Source organism: Saccostrea echinata, unplaced genomic scaffold, assembly GCF_033153115.1.
Source record: "Saccostrea echinata isolate AGI-Se365-2 ecotype Australia unplaced genomic scaffold, CSIRO_AGI_Sech_v1 ptg000022l, whole genome shotgun sequence".
In the NCBI taxonomy this organism is placed as follows: domain Eukaryota; kingdom Metazoa; phylum Mollusca; class Bivalvia; order Ostreida; family Ostreidae; genus Saccostrea; species Saccostrea echinata.
In genome coordinates this window covers 675,495-689,423 of record NW_026889771.1, presented here as the reverse complement: position 1 = coordinate 689,423, position 13,929 = coordinate 675,495, and the positions used below count along the sequence as shown (strand labels likewise).

The 13,929-nt window shown below is 32.1% G+C and overlaps 1 protein-coding gene across 1 annotated transcript; it reads left to right on the top strand.

Annotated features, from left to right (window-relative positions):
- The first annotated feature begins 369 nt into the window (after positions 1–369).
- On the top strand, positions 370–5,204 carry LOC133190755 (uncharacterized). The gene is made up of 4 exons (XM_061326447.1): positions 370–487; positions 611–787; positions 1,174–1,321; positions 5,023–5,204. Exons 1-4 carry the CDS (start codon positions 485–487, stop codon positions 5,082–5,084), a joined length of 390 nt encoding a protein of 129 aa, XP_061182431.1. The 5' UTR covers positions 370–484; the 3' UTR covers positions 5,085–5,204.
- Positions 5,205–13,929: the final 8,725 nt, after the last annotated feature.

Sequence of the window (13,929 nt, the reverse complement as noted above, 5' to 3'; positions counted from 1 at the left end):
TTTTGAATGTACATTTAAAATTAGGAAAGTTTTATAGCCCTTTTCACCAAAACCTTAGACAAATACATAACCTGAACCCCCTCTAAAAAGAGAAGATATATTTTTCATTAAAGTTTAAAACCTATCATTTTATTTCCCAAAACAATGATAAATGTTACCTATGTAATTTTTTTTTTCATTTTCTTCAAAGCATTATTTCAATATATCTTATTATTCAATGTAAAGGTCTCAAAACCCATTTTACATTATGTGAATATTTATGATATCTTAAATTAAAAAAAGAGTATGCATTGTGATTATGTTAATTCAATCCAAAATGTTACTTTTGATGGCAAAGTTTAACAAATAAAAGGAAATCAACTGCAATATTATCATTAACATGCAGCAAATTCAAGAACATGACAGGGTATTTTGATCTTTGGATATAAAATAAGAAGAACGGACTAGCTCTCTTTAGTTTTGCTGTTTTAGCAGAAAACCAAATATGGTAAGGATGGTAAATACTAAGTTGCTCTTCAGTATAATTAAAGGTATTTCATTCCGGCTGTTTAATTCAAATTTATGAACCTTTTTTTTTTTTATCTAATTCCTTGTTCTCTTTCATCTTTAGTTTCGAACCCTCCTAATTTTCTCTTTGGTGATTTTTCTGATTCCGGGTGATGTCTGCGCTTGGGGAAGATTTAGACAGGCTTTTGATAAGGTCAAGAAACGTGCTGAAAAAGCAAAGGAGATTATTGACAAAATACAACAAGTTTTGGATATCATAGGAAAGAGGTCAGCAGATAAGGTAAGATATAGATATATTAAACATAGACTTATCTATGCAAACGTTTTTCTGAACTGTTAGAAATATGACTCTTTGTGACAAAATCAAGGTTATTGAACAGGAATTTTTACTCGTGTAATGTTTGAAGATTTGAGACATAAGTAGTTTTCGAATTTTCTGACAACAATAATGCCTCGATCGATATCAATGTTATTTATTTACCTGCTTGAAAGGTTTTAGAATAAGTTAAACATTGTCATAATAGTTACCTACAATATTAAACTCAATATTCTCCTGTTCATCTTTTCATTGCTGACTCCATTTTAAACACTTATACCATTATAAACGGTGTGAAAAATACGACTGACAGTAAAACTTGTTATTATTTTATCACTTATCATTTTCAGGATGTAAACCGTTTTGATATCTGCAAATTTTCTTCTTTGGACCTGAATATTGATGGCGAAATAAGTGAGAGTGAAATCTCAACTCTGATAGAAATGACAGGCAAAACTAATTTTGCCTCCTACTTTCAACAACTTGATATTAACAAAGGTAAAGCAAGACAACTCTTTCTTGACAATTTCACACACTTAAATTTTGTTGTCTCAATATATTTGTTACGTATGTGAATTTTCCAGTTCATTTTAACCAAAGTTATTCTTCAAGAATAACTAGAATTTAAAGGGACTTGGACAAAGATTTGAAGTTTATAACTATAAAAAATTTCCGCAGAATTCCATGACTTACATGAGCGTTTCAGACTGATATATTATAAAAACTTGATCAGAAACTTCTTTTATCTGAAAAGAAGATGGGGGAACAAGACTTGCAAAATGCCTATAACTTCAAATATATAAAAGTCTTATTGAGCATGTGAATTTAGTATGTAAAGTTCTTATTTTTGAAAGGTATGGAATTATGACAACCAAAATCTTTTCTGCTGAAAATTCTTTCGGAAATAATCTTTCTATGATTTCTAAAAATGTATGCAGATGAAATACGGTGATAACCTACAGTATTCAAGCTCAAAGTCAATTAAAACAATACAAATCGGGAGCAAAGAAAACACAGACCTACAAAATAAAATCAGAGGTGGGATCAAGTGCCATGAAGGAGTGAGCATCCCCTGCCGACCGGACACACCCGCCTTGTGCTCCTTGTCATCTTCGGAAAATAACGGAAAAATCTGTCTACAATTCAGTGTGTAAATGAACTAACAATTAGTATGAAACACGTCAGTCAGCATTTGATTTAGTGATTGATTGTATTTGCTGACAAGGTCATTTGATGACAAGGTCATTGTTTTAGAAATTAGAGGTGTTCATACGTAGAGCATGCTCTTGCTTATCGAATCAGCTGCGAGATATACACCCCATATGAAGGTGATAAGGGTATATTGCTGCATAAGTAAGGGAAGTTGACGATTGAAAAGTTAAAGTCGTCACGTTTATCACAAAGCTTTGTTTTTAGATTACCATGAACGTCTTTCCTGGTAAAATATTCAAATATGGAACAGTTGTATAGACTCTGTGGTATCTTTTATTTCAAGTCACTGGGATATATCGTGTCGACATATGAATGGAAATAACTATTGTTTATTGACAATACGTCGTCGATATATCTAAATGTCGAGTTGAAGGCCACATCAAGACATTCTCTTTTCTCTTGTGTAAGATTTGGAATAAATGCTGCTTCATATGAATACAAAAAAGGACTGCTGATAACGGGGCGCAATTGGTACTCATGGGAATTCCAGCAGATTGTTGGAAGACCTGGTCTCCATAAACCACATAGATATTGTCAATCAGAAACTCAAGCATCTTTTTAATATCAACTTCAGAGTACTTGAGTGTACAATAAGAATATTTTAACAAAATAATTTTGCATATAACCAATGACAAGGTAGGTAAATTTACGAGTTCCATTTTTATTGAAAAAGAAGCTGTCAATGATGTCAAAAAGCCCGGACTTAAATTTTATCATGAGGAATAGTTGTATATAGAGTTGAAAAGTCGTAAGTTTTTATGTTATGGATTTTGGTAAAATTCTGTGATTTTAAATTTTCCAAATGTTCCTTGGAATTTTTAAGTACATGTATCTACATCTGATTTACACCACTTCTCTAATATATTGTTGTACAGTACTCCTGAAGTTTCTCCTTCACTGCTGTTAATATTTTAGTAAGGCGTAAAGAAAAAGGCTTGGTAGAACACTTACCGGAACCCGCTATGTATCTTTGTTTGTAAGGATTTTTATAAAGCTTTGGAATCCGATATAGATATGGTAATTCAAATTCATTTTGGTTGTTGGGAATAATAAAAATATTCAAAGCTGACATATGATTTTGAAAAAAGTTCCTCCTTAGAAGGGGAGCTATGGGTATAAATTGGATTACCACTTGTAGAATTAAATCCCAGTTCCTCTAAAATACAATTCAAATAATGAGCCTTACAAACAAAGACAATGTTGTTACCTGCTTTGTCAGCTGGGACCAGCACATACTGATCGCGTAGTCTATCTAATTCTTTTTTTTTTCATTTCTGAATCATTGAACACGGAAGGATAGAGGGTTTTCATATAGCACCTCAATCGCTTAATGCGAAATTTTAACATACATCTCATACATTTATTCCATTCTGACAAAGTGTCAAGGTCTTCTTTGTAATGCAGCTCATGACAGCTGGTGGCATTTAAATCATGTTGTGATATGACCCTTGACTAAATGGACTTCGATAATTTCTTGGAAAGATACGAATATTGTGTCATAAAAGTCTTTTTTTTTAAGGAATAGTGTTCCATGCTTTCGTTGCCCAAAAATTGTACATTTTTACGCATATTTTGAATATAATTTTTTTAGAAATATGTAGCGAAGACCCACTCATATGAATTAAAATATGTGTTATAGTATGTAAATATGATCATTTTTTACCTCTTTGGTGTGTGTATGCTAAATATTTCAATCTTGTGAGATTTTTGCAAATTCTGGGGATTTTACATAAAGTATATGTTACTGTTAAATGAAATATCAAAGAAAATTTTGTCCATTTTTTTCTCTTTTTGAAACTTTTTATTTGACACACAATAGGCATTTTGCCCACCATGTTCTTCTTATCAAAACTACGCATTTTGGGTCGTGTTTGATTGTCATACATCCTTTCACTTTTAGGATTTTTTTTTTCCTTAACATTCAAGGAAAATAGGAAATCTGAGGTGTGCTCATTACAAATATCAATTAAAACTTTAGTCAAGGAAAAGTCAAAGAAGAGATATCTGAAAGCAAAACTAACATGTCGGTGTTGACAGTTTGTGGTCAGTGATGAATCAAATACATCCAGTAAAACGTAAACATTAACGATAACAGAGTTCGTGCCAATATTTACAAACACAGGTTTTTGGAATAAGGTTTGAAGAATGCCGTTGTCATTGAGTATCAGGAATTTTCATAAAAGTTAAAACCATTAAACTGTAGTCAGTTTGCAAATAAAAAGTAGAAATTCAAAATTGTAAATAAATAAGTAAAGTAATGTAATGAATAGTTATATACATGAACATGCGTAAAAGCATTTCTCTCAAGAATCAAGAAGTCAGAAAAAAAAACAAGGTATATATGTGAAGCGTTCATTCTAAAAGTATAGATTAAAATTAAATTTGTTCAAATCATGGCTCCTGGGGATAAAGTGACCCATAATAGAGGGTAGAATTTATAACGGAACATAAATGAAAAAAAATCAAATCATTTTTATTCAAGGATGCAAGGGCAACGAAAAGTCAAATAATCATAAAAACAATTTTCAGTTTAGTCCCCAAAACTAGATAGGGCCACAATAAGGGGTAAACAATAAATATCAAACCAACCCCCAGTATCGTCCCCAAAAACTAGCATATGGCCACAATAAGGGGCCAACAATAAATATCAAACCAGCCTTAAGTATAGTCCCCCAAACTAGGCACACTCCGGGACTAGATGTGCCCAAAATAGGAGGTTGATGTTAAAGAAACGTTTACATATAGAAAGAATAAAAAATATTAAGAATCTTCAAGAACAGCAAGACTTTGTCAAATTTTTATGCAAACATTCCTATTAAACATCAGCATAAGTTGTTTTGCAATACATTTATTTTCGATTATAGTATACATTTCAGATTTCTGAGTGCATTACTTTGCTGAGTAAGATGGGAAATCAAAGTGTATCCAAATATTACTATCTTCATTGTCGCTGGATACTAATATATTTCTTTTTATTCGACTTTCAGATAACAAAGTCACAGAAAGGGAATACCGAGGCTCCGACATAATAAGAAATGGCTGTCCTTGACGATCAATTTTTAATCTTTTAATTTGAATTCCTTTGGATTGTTTTTTACAGTTTTATCGTTGATCTATACCTTATTGCATTTTTTAGTTTTTGTTTTTAAATAAAGATGTCAAAATATGATTTTTTTTCTTTGTGAGTGAAAAATTCTCGAACGGGACGTTGAACAATGTACAACTAATTAATCAATCTTTCCTTTTTTGAAGTGAACTTCAAAAAGGATCAAACTTTATAATATTTCTGAAGTCAAACAGTCTGATTCAATCAGATCAAGTCATATTAATTGTTTTGTAAAGTATATGGCTGCATACTGAAATACTAGTAATATAGCTTACATGATTGCTTCGAAGAAATATCTATATGTGTAAAAACAGTTCCAGCACAGAAATCTAGTTAATATAGTGGTACTACATGTTCATCATTTATTCCATCGTCATATGACACGTGTTTATGACACTCATACTCCTTTTAAAATGTTTAACGCAGGACGGGAGCATGACCAACAATTATTTGCCAAAAAAATGTGGAGTCCGTCATTGTCTTAACCGGGGGGGAGGGGGGGGGGGGGGACTTAACACTTGTCAACCTCCTTGGCTCCTATTTGTTTATTACATTATCTCGCATTTTTCTTCATTTCAATATCTCGTAGGAAACCATCAAAATAGCAGGATCTTTCAAAGATGGAATACTAGTATCTTTTACAAAATTAAAAAGGTCTTGAGTAGATTTCGATTTCGATTTTAATTTTGATTATCAACAGGAAATTATGTTTTCACTGGTTTAATTACTGAAGTCGCATAAGTGATAAATATTTTAAGATTCGTTGATGTAAATGTATAAATTTCACTCAAGATCAGTAGTAATTTAAGTTCAGAAGTCATATTTCATAAGGAATTTCATTTATTTATGGAACCCGGATACGGCATGTAGTTCACCATCGCACCATTGAGGTTTGGGTCAATAATGCGATGCTGCGATATCGCGATGACGATGATACGATGGCGCTACATCGATGACGATGATGTGATGGCACAATGAAGCGATAGAGCAATGACACGATGGTGCGATAGCGATGACACGATGGTGCGATGGCGATGGTACAATGACGATGAAGCGATGTTCACCATCGCTCCATTATGCTATCATACCATCGTCATCGCACCATCTCTTTATTGTTATCGCGCCATCGCACGCCATCGACCATTTAGGGCGCGGTGCGATAGTGAACTACGTGGCCATATCCGGGTTCCATATCCATATCTGTACGGAGAATTCATTATTTAGGATCGTAAATATTAAAATGACGTATGAATTTGCATTCTAAGTTAGTTATTTTAACCTGTCTGTCACGATGATATGATACTGCAAAACTGAGACAGAAATTAAAATGTAAATTGAAAAATGGGGTTACTCAGTGTGGTTTTAGGTCACAGATTTTAGATATGAAATATGGTAACGGTTTGTTTTTAAATGTATAGAAATGTTTGCCAACTTTTCCGATTTTATAAAATAAACATTAGCCATCCCCGCGTGTTATAGGCAGTATGATGTCATATTTCATATATAAAGATGCGTTGAAAGTGATGTAGTCACTCTACATTTTTATTTATCATGATCAGAACCTTATAATTACTTACAAAAGGGATCGGTTCTTGAATCTCAGGAGCAAATATGATGGTTCAGCAAATAATTGAAGAAATGCTCGGGTTGGAAAAAATACCAGTTAATGGTGTTTGAGAACACCATTTTGAGGGGGAAAACACTCACATATATTTGAACTTTGTTTGTTTTCACAAGGTTGCTATTATCAGTCAATTATAACAACAAACAGAAAAATCAATATTATCTTAAAGTAATTTGTTCCACAAAGGAACCTCACTCCTTATTCCTGATTTTCTTATGAAAAAAATGTGGTCCTTAAATTCAAAATTTAAATAGATTAAAGATATAAGATTTATGAACAATTCTATAAAGAACAGAACAGAGTTTGAGATACATGTATTTAAAATGGTAATAAAAAATGAGTCATAAAACTTTGCTATTGTGGGCAGTTGCATATATCCCCTTAAAATGAGCCAAACGGAGCAACATTGGAGTTAGAAGTAAAGTTAAAAAAAAAACAAACAAACAAAAATTCCTATTGCAAAATTTTGCAATTGTTTTCATGGCAACTGCAGCTATTTTGGAAAATTTAAATTCCAGAAAATTGGAAAGACATGCATAAAAAATGAAGAATAGAATATCGTTGGAGGAAAAAAAATTAGAATGAAATCCCCCTTTTTGTTTTCATGGCAACACTGAAAAATAAAAATTTGTCATACCGATTCCAATTATTTGCAGAAATCAGTATGAATTGATGCAAGGAATAATCCTTTAATGTTTCAAAAGAATGGACGAGCAGTTGTGGAAAATGAGGGGTTTTTTTCTTTTTCCATAGCGATGGTCACGATCTTTAAAAAATTGATTTTGAATGCACAACTAGACCTAATAATTATCATTTCTGTGAAGTTCAGTTAAGATTGTACGTCCAAGCCATCTGCGAGGACATCTGTTGACAAAATTTTAGGTGATTAAATTACTATATGTCGCCCTGACTTCCATTAAAACTAAAGGTAAAGCCAACCAAAACTAAAAATATAACTTACACCAGACTTTGGCAATATCGAAACTGAAACCTGAAAGCTCACTTTGACCTTTTAATTTGGTGTGCCAATTAAAAAGTTTTAAAAGTTATTCCAAATATGATCCTAATCTCTAAGGTAAAAAGTCCTTAAAATTTTTCAAAAACATTACAGAAAACCCAGACATGGGATTTCCAGTTTCTGAAATATATTAAAGTATGCAGACCAACATGATAAAAAATAAAAGTGACAGAAATTGAAAAGTTCATATATTCTCAACCAACCTACACCATAAAACAACGAATGACAATGTACGTCTGCGGTACCGGTGCTAACGTTAAACTACCTGGCTTAATTAAACAAAATTAATATGCAATGTCTGCAAAAGTACATAATGTAGAGAATGAAGGAAGATTACTCCAAAATTTAGATTTAAGTGCAATTTACAACAGGTCTGGTCTAAATGTTTGCTAATTCGGAAAAGTCAAACCTCATTAAACATCACAATAAATTAAGAAATTTAATACGTCAAATGACGGCAAAACATATGACCTTAAAACTGCTGGAAGCTAGGATTGTTCACTCATATCAAGGTACGCCAACTCTAGAAATAATATGCTTTGGTGATTTATTTAAATGATTAAAAGTTTATTTAGTTGGAAACATATCAAAAAAAAATTTCTATCCTCCTAGTAAAATAAAATTTGAGACTTTAAAAAAGAGCAATACTTTAAGCTTCAAGTAGGAGGGATTACCTAAAATGGTTAAAATTTTGCCGCCCTAATCAATCAATCAATCAATCAATCATGTGCAAAGGACCTCCATGGCCGTAGAAACCGGGGGGAGGGGGGGGGGGCTTGCCAATAATATTGCCGATATATAGATTACTATAGTAAACTTAGATACTATATGCTTGTGCCCCCTCAATAAAAACGTCTGATGACCTTTTTTTTTTTCTTTTTTTTTTTTTTTTGGCTTGTCGAGAAATCTTTGAAGTGCCCCCACAACTGAAATGTATGGCTGTGCCCCCCCCCCCCCCAACTGAAATTGCTTCCTACGGGCCTGATCGCGTTGTCGTTTGGATTTTCAACCTATTAATCCTTGTTGAAATTTCAGGGTACAACTGATAGTATCCATTTTTCCAATTTATTTTTTACATAATTTCTAATTCTGTTTGATGATAAATGTTTCAGACTGCAGGTAAAAAGTTTTGAAAACATTATCTAAACCTTTACATATTTGATGACATTTTTAGTAAAATATTCAGTCTTTTCCATATTTGTTAATGGAGTCCCTGTTGTAATTATTTATGTAGTACATTTACATCATCATATGAAATTTATGAACATTTATACTTTAGAATGTGACTGTATGGGTATATTAAAACATATCACAAAGTTATTCAACTTTGATTCTATCTCTAATGTAAAAAGTTCTTTCGATTTCATTTTTTAAAAATATTACAGAAAAACCAGACAAGGGCTCCCAGTCTCTGAAATATTTTAAGGTATGCAGACCCACATGATAAAAAAAAAAGAACTATGTAAAAATGACAGAACTGAAAAGTTCATATCTTCTCAACCCACATTATGAAACATCGAAATCGATAATATGCGTTCACGGTACGTTAAAATACTTATGACCCTACTTAAGTCAAAAACTTAGCAAGCTTTATGTTACGACCCCCTGGTTTATTAGAGAAACGAACGAAAGTAATTAGAAAAGGGGATCGTTCATTGTATTCACAGTTGCATAATTGAATTCTTCAATGTTATTGAGATTTCAATAGATAAAATCACCGAAAGATACCTCAAAACTACTTAGACGCTACCGTGATGCTACAATACATTTTCAATGGACATTTGAACGAGGAAAGGGGTTCCGAAAAGGGAAAGGAAAGGAAAATGAAAAATTTCTAATTTTGAAGCATGAAGTCAAAGATTTTCTGTTAGGGAAAAGAGAGCGAGAGAGATGTAAAAAAAATAAACATAATAAAACAATTGCCTTTCTGTTCATGCTACTGGCTAAACTTTGTTGTTCAGCGTCCCTCTCGAGAATTTTTCATTCATACAGAGACCACCATTTGTCGGTGGAGGGCTACAAATTTTTTACCTATACTCGGCACTGAGGGCCATTGAGCAGTGAGGGATGATTCTTTTTAGTACCAGCACCTACTGCGACACGAGACCTCGGTTTATACGGTCTCATCCGAAGGACCGGTCTTCATGTCCCACAGTGGGATTCGAACCCGCAACGTAAGGATCAACTCTTTTTATCGCGACTTTGTACATGTAATTATAAAATGTACAGTAAAGTTGGGTTTTTATTAATTATACTTTTTTAACTGATTATATAGGGCTGAGTGATGTAACTTCAACCAACTGGGCCATTTCGATCGATCGCGAGAACCATGCAGATAATGTTTTGTTTAATAACTTATTGTGTATGTACGTACATCTATTTTCTTCCGAAAAAAATCAGTTTATAGTGAATTGTGTTTTGACAATAATTTTAGTTCTATCAAAAGTCATTCCTGACGTGACATATATGAGAATGTTTTTGCAACTGAAACTCATGCACATTTAATTCAAAATATTTAGTTTTTACAAATTAAAATGCAATGCAATTCAGCTGAACAGAAATTGGCCTAAGATACCCTGTGCACTTGAATGCTGCGTCGGTGAGTAAATTTCAGACACGTTGTATCAACCAAATTAGGTTACATGTAATGTGATAATGTATGAAGAAAATATTGATCTGAAAAAAAAATTTGAAACACCCCTCCTTCAGTTTAAACAATCCCCCCCCCCCCGTTTTTTCCCTTGTCAGAGTTTTTTTTTCAGGGAAGTTGAATTTTCTTTTCTGGCTCCCCCACCCTCTCCTACTTTTAAAAAAAGAAAAGTATGTGTTTTTGATACGATTAATGAAAAATGAAGCAATAAATCTGCAGCAATACGACTTTTACCACAAAGAATTCATGACTATTAAGAAATGAAAAAGTAATAGTAGGAATTGGTTACACATATCAGTGAAAACTCGTCTGTATAGGTTCATATGCTTGTGTGTGCAAGCACATCGGAAGCATGCCTTGACAACCCAGTGAATCAGCATCGTGCACACAATGTCTTCAATTTTTTCACATTTTGAAATTTACCGTATCTTTTTGTGAGTATACTTTAATCACTCTTTTCTTGTTTTACGACAGGATATGATTTTTTTCTGACAGATAACGCGTTATAATTTCGATTTTTTTGTATATTGGAGCATCGGTCGAAATTACTCTGTGTGCGGTCAAGGTTACCCCTCACTTATATCTTGTAATTTTATATTCTGACGAATAATGCCTGCTTAACGAACAATGACATAATGGAACATAACTTGAGTACACAGAAAATTTAATTAAAAAAACACCTTACCTAAATGATTGTATAATTTGCCTTTTTTTATAATCCACATATTATCTATGCAGATATTACATATACAATGAAAAGCAAAGATATATTAAGTGAAGATCACCATTTAATATATATCATCCAAGAAGATATTGTCTTCCATATGAATGCTCGTTTATTTCTTTGAAGTAATATATATATATATATATATATATATATATATATATATATATATATATATATATATATATATATATATATATATATAGGGACATACCCTTTATTTTTTATGAATTAGTTACTGTTTTTTACTAGATATAATATTTTAAAAAATTGCTACCCGACCTATTGCATATGCAAGTATTGCCCCATGATTCCACTTTTTTGAGGATTGTAGTATATGGAAATTAGTATTTCATGTATTTTAGTTAAAAGTAATGAAAACGGTCATTTTATTGATGAATTGAGCTTAGACCCCCTCTCCCTCTCCAGCACAAACATCTTTACTTTAAAAATAATAAATTTTGTGATTTTTAATAGTTGATTTCTGAAACGTTGGAAAACAATGCTAATTTATTGTCAAATGAGCTCTCTCTCTCTCATTGCCAGACTGCTCAATAGGCAACGTCCCTTGGTACCCTATGCGACCAGGCCAGCAAAATACATACTTTATGTAATAGTGTTATAGTAGTTTTATAATTACCTACTTACTGTTATCTACTGCTTTCTAATCTAGTTTGTTCACTGAAGTGTACAGCAGTTTGGTTTTCCTTTATATTTTATCTGATGCTTATATTTCATTTTGAACCATACCAGTAATTTAATTGTTAGTGAGAACTTCTGCAAGTGAGGATCAGGTCAATATTGCACCTCATGCAGTCATTACCTGTTATAATCATGACTATATTGTTTTTAATTGTACATGTCCCTTGAGGGCTTCTGATTGGTCAATAAAAAAAATAAATAAATATAAGCGCATCACCTAGTAACTTCTTGCCCTTGCACGGATTTATACAGGATGTGAGTTTAGATTTTTTTTCAAGCTATAAAAAGTAACTTTTCCCAAATGAACACAGCGCACACTAGTATAATCACTGAAGCATGACAAACGTATTTCGTAATCCGTCTTTGGTATCATGGCGTATTTTCTTCTATTTGTCCGCTTTTAATAGCCATTCTCTGTAACCACTTAAACTTTTGTGGAACGCATAGTCACAGATTTTTTTCAAATTTGGCTAGAATTTACCACCTCATACACTACTGTAAAATTATTGTTAGATCATATGAATGTTGAGTAGTTACCCTGGAAACGGTGTCTAAACTTGATTTTTTCTGAAAAAATGCTATTTTTGGGAATGTTATTCAATGAAATGCGGCTACTTCAATTCATGTTACTCACAGAAATAAAAAAAAAGTATGACATCTGATTTTAAAAGGCATTTAAAAACATTGTTGGTATTCAGTCTATAAATATGAGAAATATATGATAAAAATAGCAGACATTCATTCAAAAATTGAATTATCTCCCTTTGATAAATTTGAGCTCTTTAGTGTGAGAGATAAAAAAAAATCATTGGACAAAACTGACTCGAAGTTATTGACATTGTCAACATATATCCTTGATTTCAAGTAAAATCAAGTGTTTTTTTCTGTTTATTTAGTGTGCATACAAATTTTAACCTGTTAGTTTATTTCCTGGATGCAAAAGAGTAATTTTGACGTGTGAACAATGGCAAAATGTACAAGACCACATGATACAAGAAATCAGCTCTGTACACATTCATGATATTAAAGCCTAAGCCTCAAGGTCTTAGGAGTTTCAAAATGGGGATAAAAAGATAAACTTAAGATATAAGAATTATATTGAATTGGTTGTAAGAAGAGGTACAGAGTCTCAGTCAGAGTGATATACATGTATTACAACGAATAACAGCCTGGAAAGCAATTACCGGTACTGAATTAGTTTCGTTTTAAAAACGAATGTGAAAAAAACAAAACTGAATTATAATGTGAGAGAAGTAGGCTTTTGATTTTACATAAATAATTAAAGTCAAGCTACATTTACATGATCGTATAAAACTGGAAGTTGAAAGTTGGATAAAAAAAATATGCTTGGCAACAACAAAGTACAGGTGTATCAAGTTTATATTGAATGATGTGATGTAAGTTGATGCCTGTCATTAAAGAGAGGACCATTTGATTTGAGGGAGGGGGGTGACAGATTTTAGAAACTAATAATCTGTTCTTGAAAATGTTGAAAATAAATAATCTGTCCTTGACTGACAGGAAAATAAATAATATATCCTTGATAAGTGCTACAACCCCCACCCACAGGCACTTGTTTCGGTAATATTTTTTTAACCCATAGTATAATCTTTTAATTCCTCCTACTGTTTTCTTTTATCTCTATCACAAAAATGAGGGAAAAGTTATGTGTGTATATTTCAGATTTTGATTTTTCATTCAATGATTTTGAAAACATTTACAAAGAAATTGATAATGTTGCTGAAGCAAGAATTTTCTTTAAGGGAAAGGTTTTTACTCAATAAAACAGATTAAAAAAATTGTTAAGGCCAATAATAAAAATGTTTTGTTTGATTCCTGTTGACCAGTCAAAATTATACTTTCAATCTTTTTTTTTTTTTCTTTTTTTTTTTTTTTTTTTCTTTTTTTTTGTGGGGGAGGGGGGTGTGCATAGAAATTTCATATTAAAAGTTAACGGTTTGTCATTTCTCTAGACTAAGATACATTTAGATTGAACCTTGTAGCAATAAAATTAATATTAAATCTGTCTAGCTGTGTTTTATTAACAATGAAAACATAAATAAATTTCTG

Coding starts and splice junctions, on each gene's coding strand:
- LOC133190755 (XM_061326447.1), top strand. Junction 788..1,173: donor GAAAGAGGTCAGCAGATAAG/GTAAGATATAGA, acceptor TATCATTTTCAG/GATGTAAACCGTTTTGATAT. Junction 1,322..5,022: donor ACAACTTGATATTAACAAAG/GTAAAGCAAGAC, acceptor TTCGACTTTCAG/ATAACAAAGTCACAGAAAGG.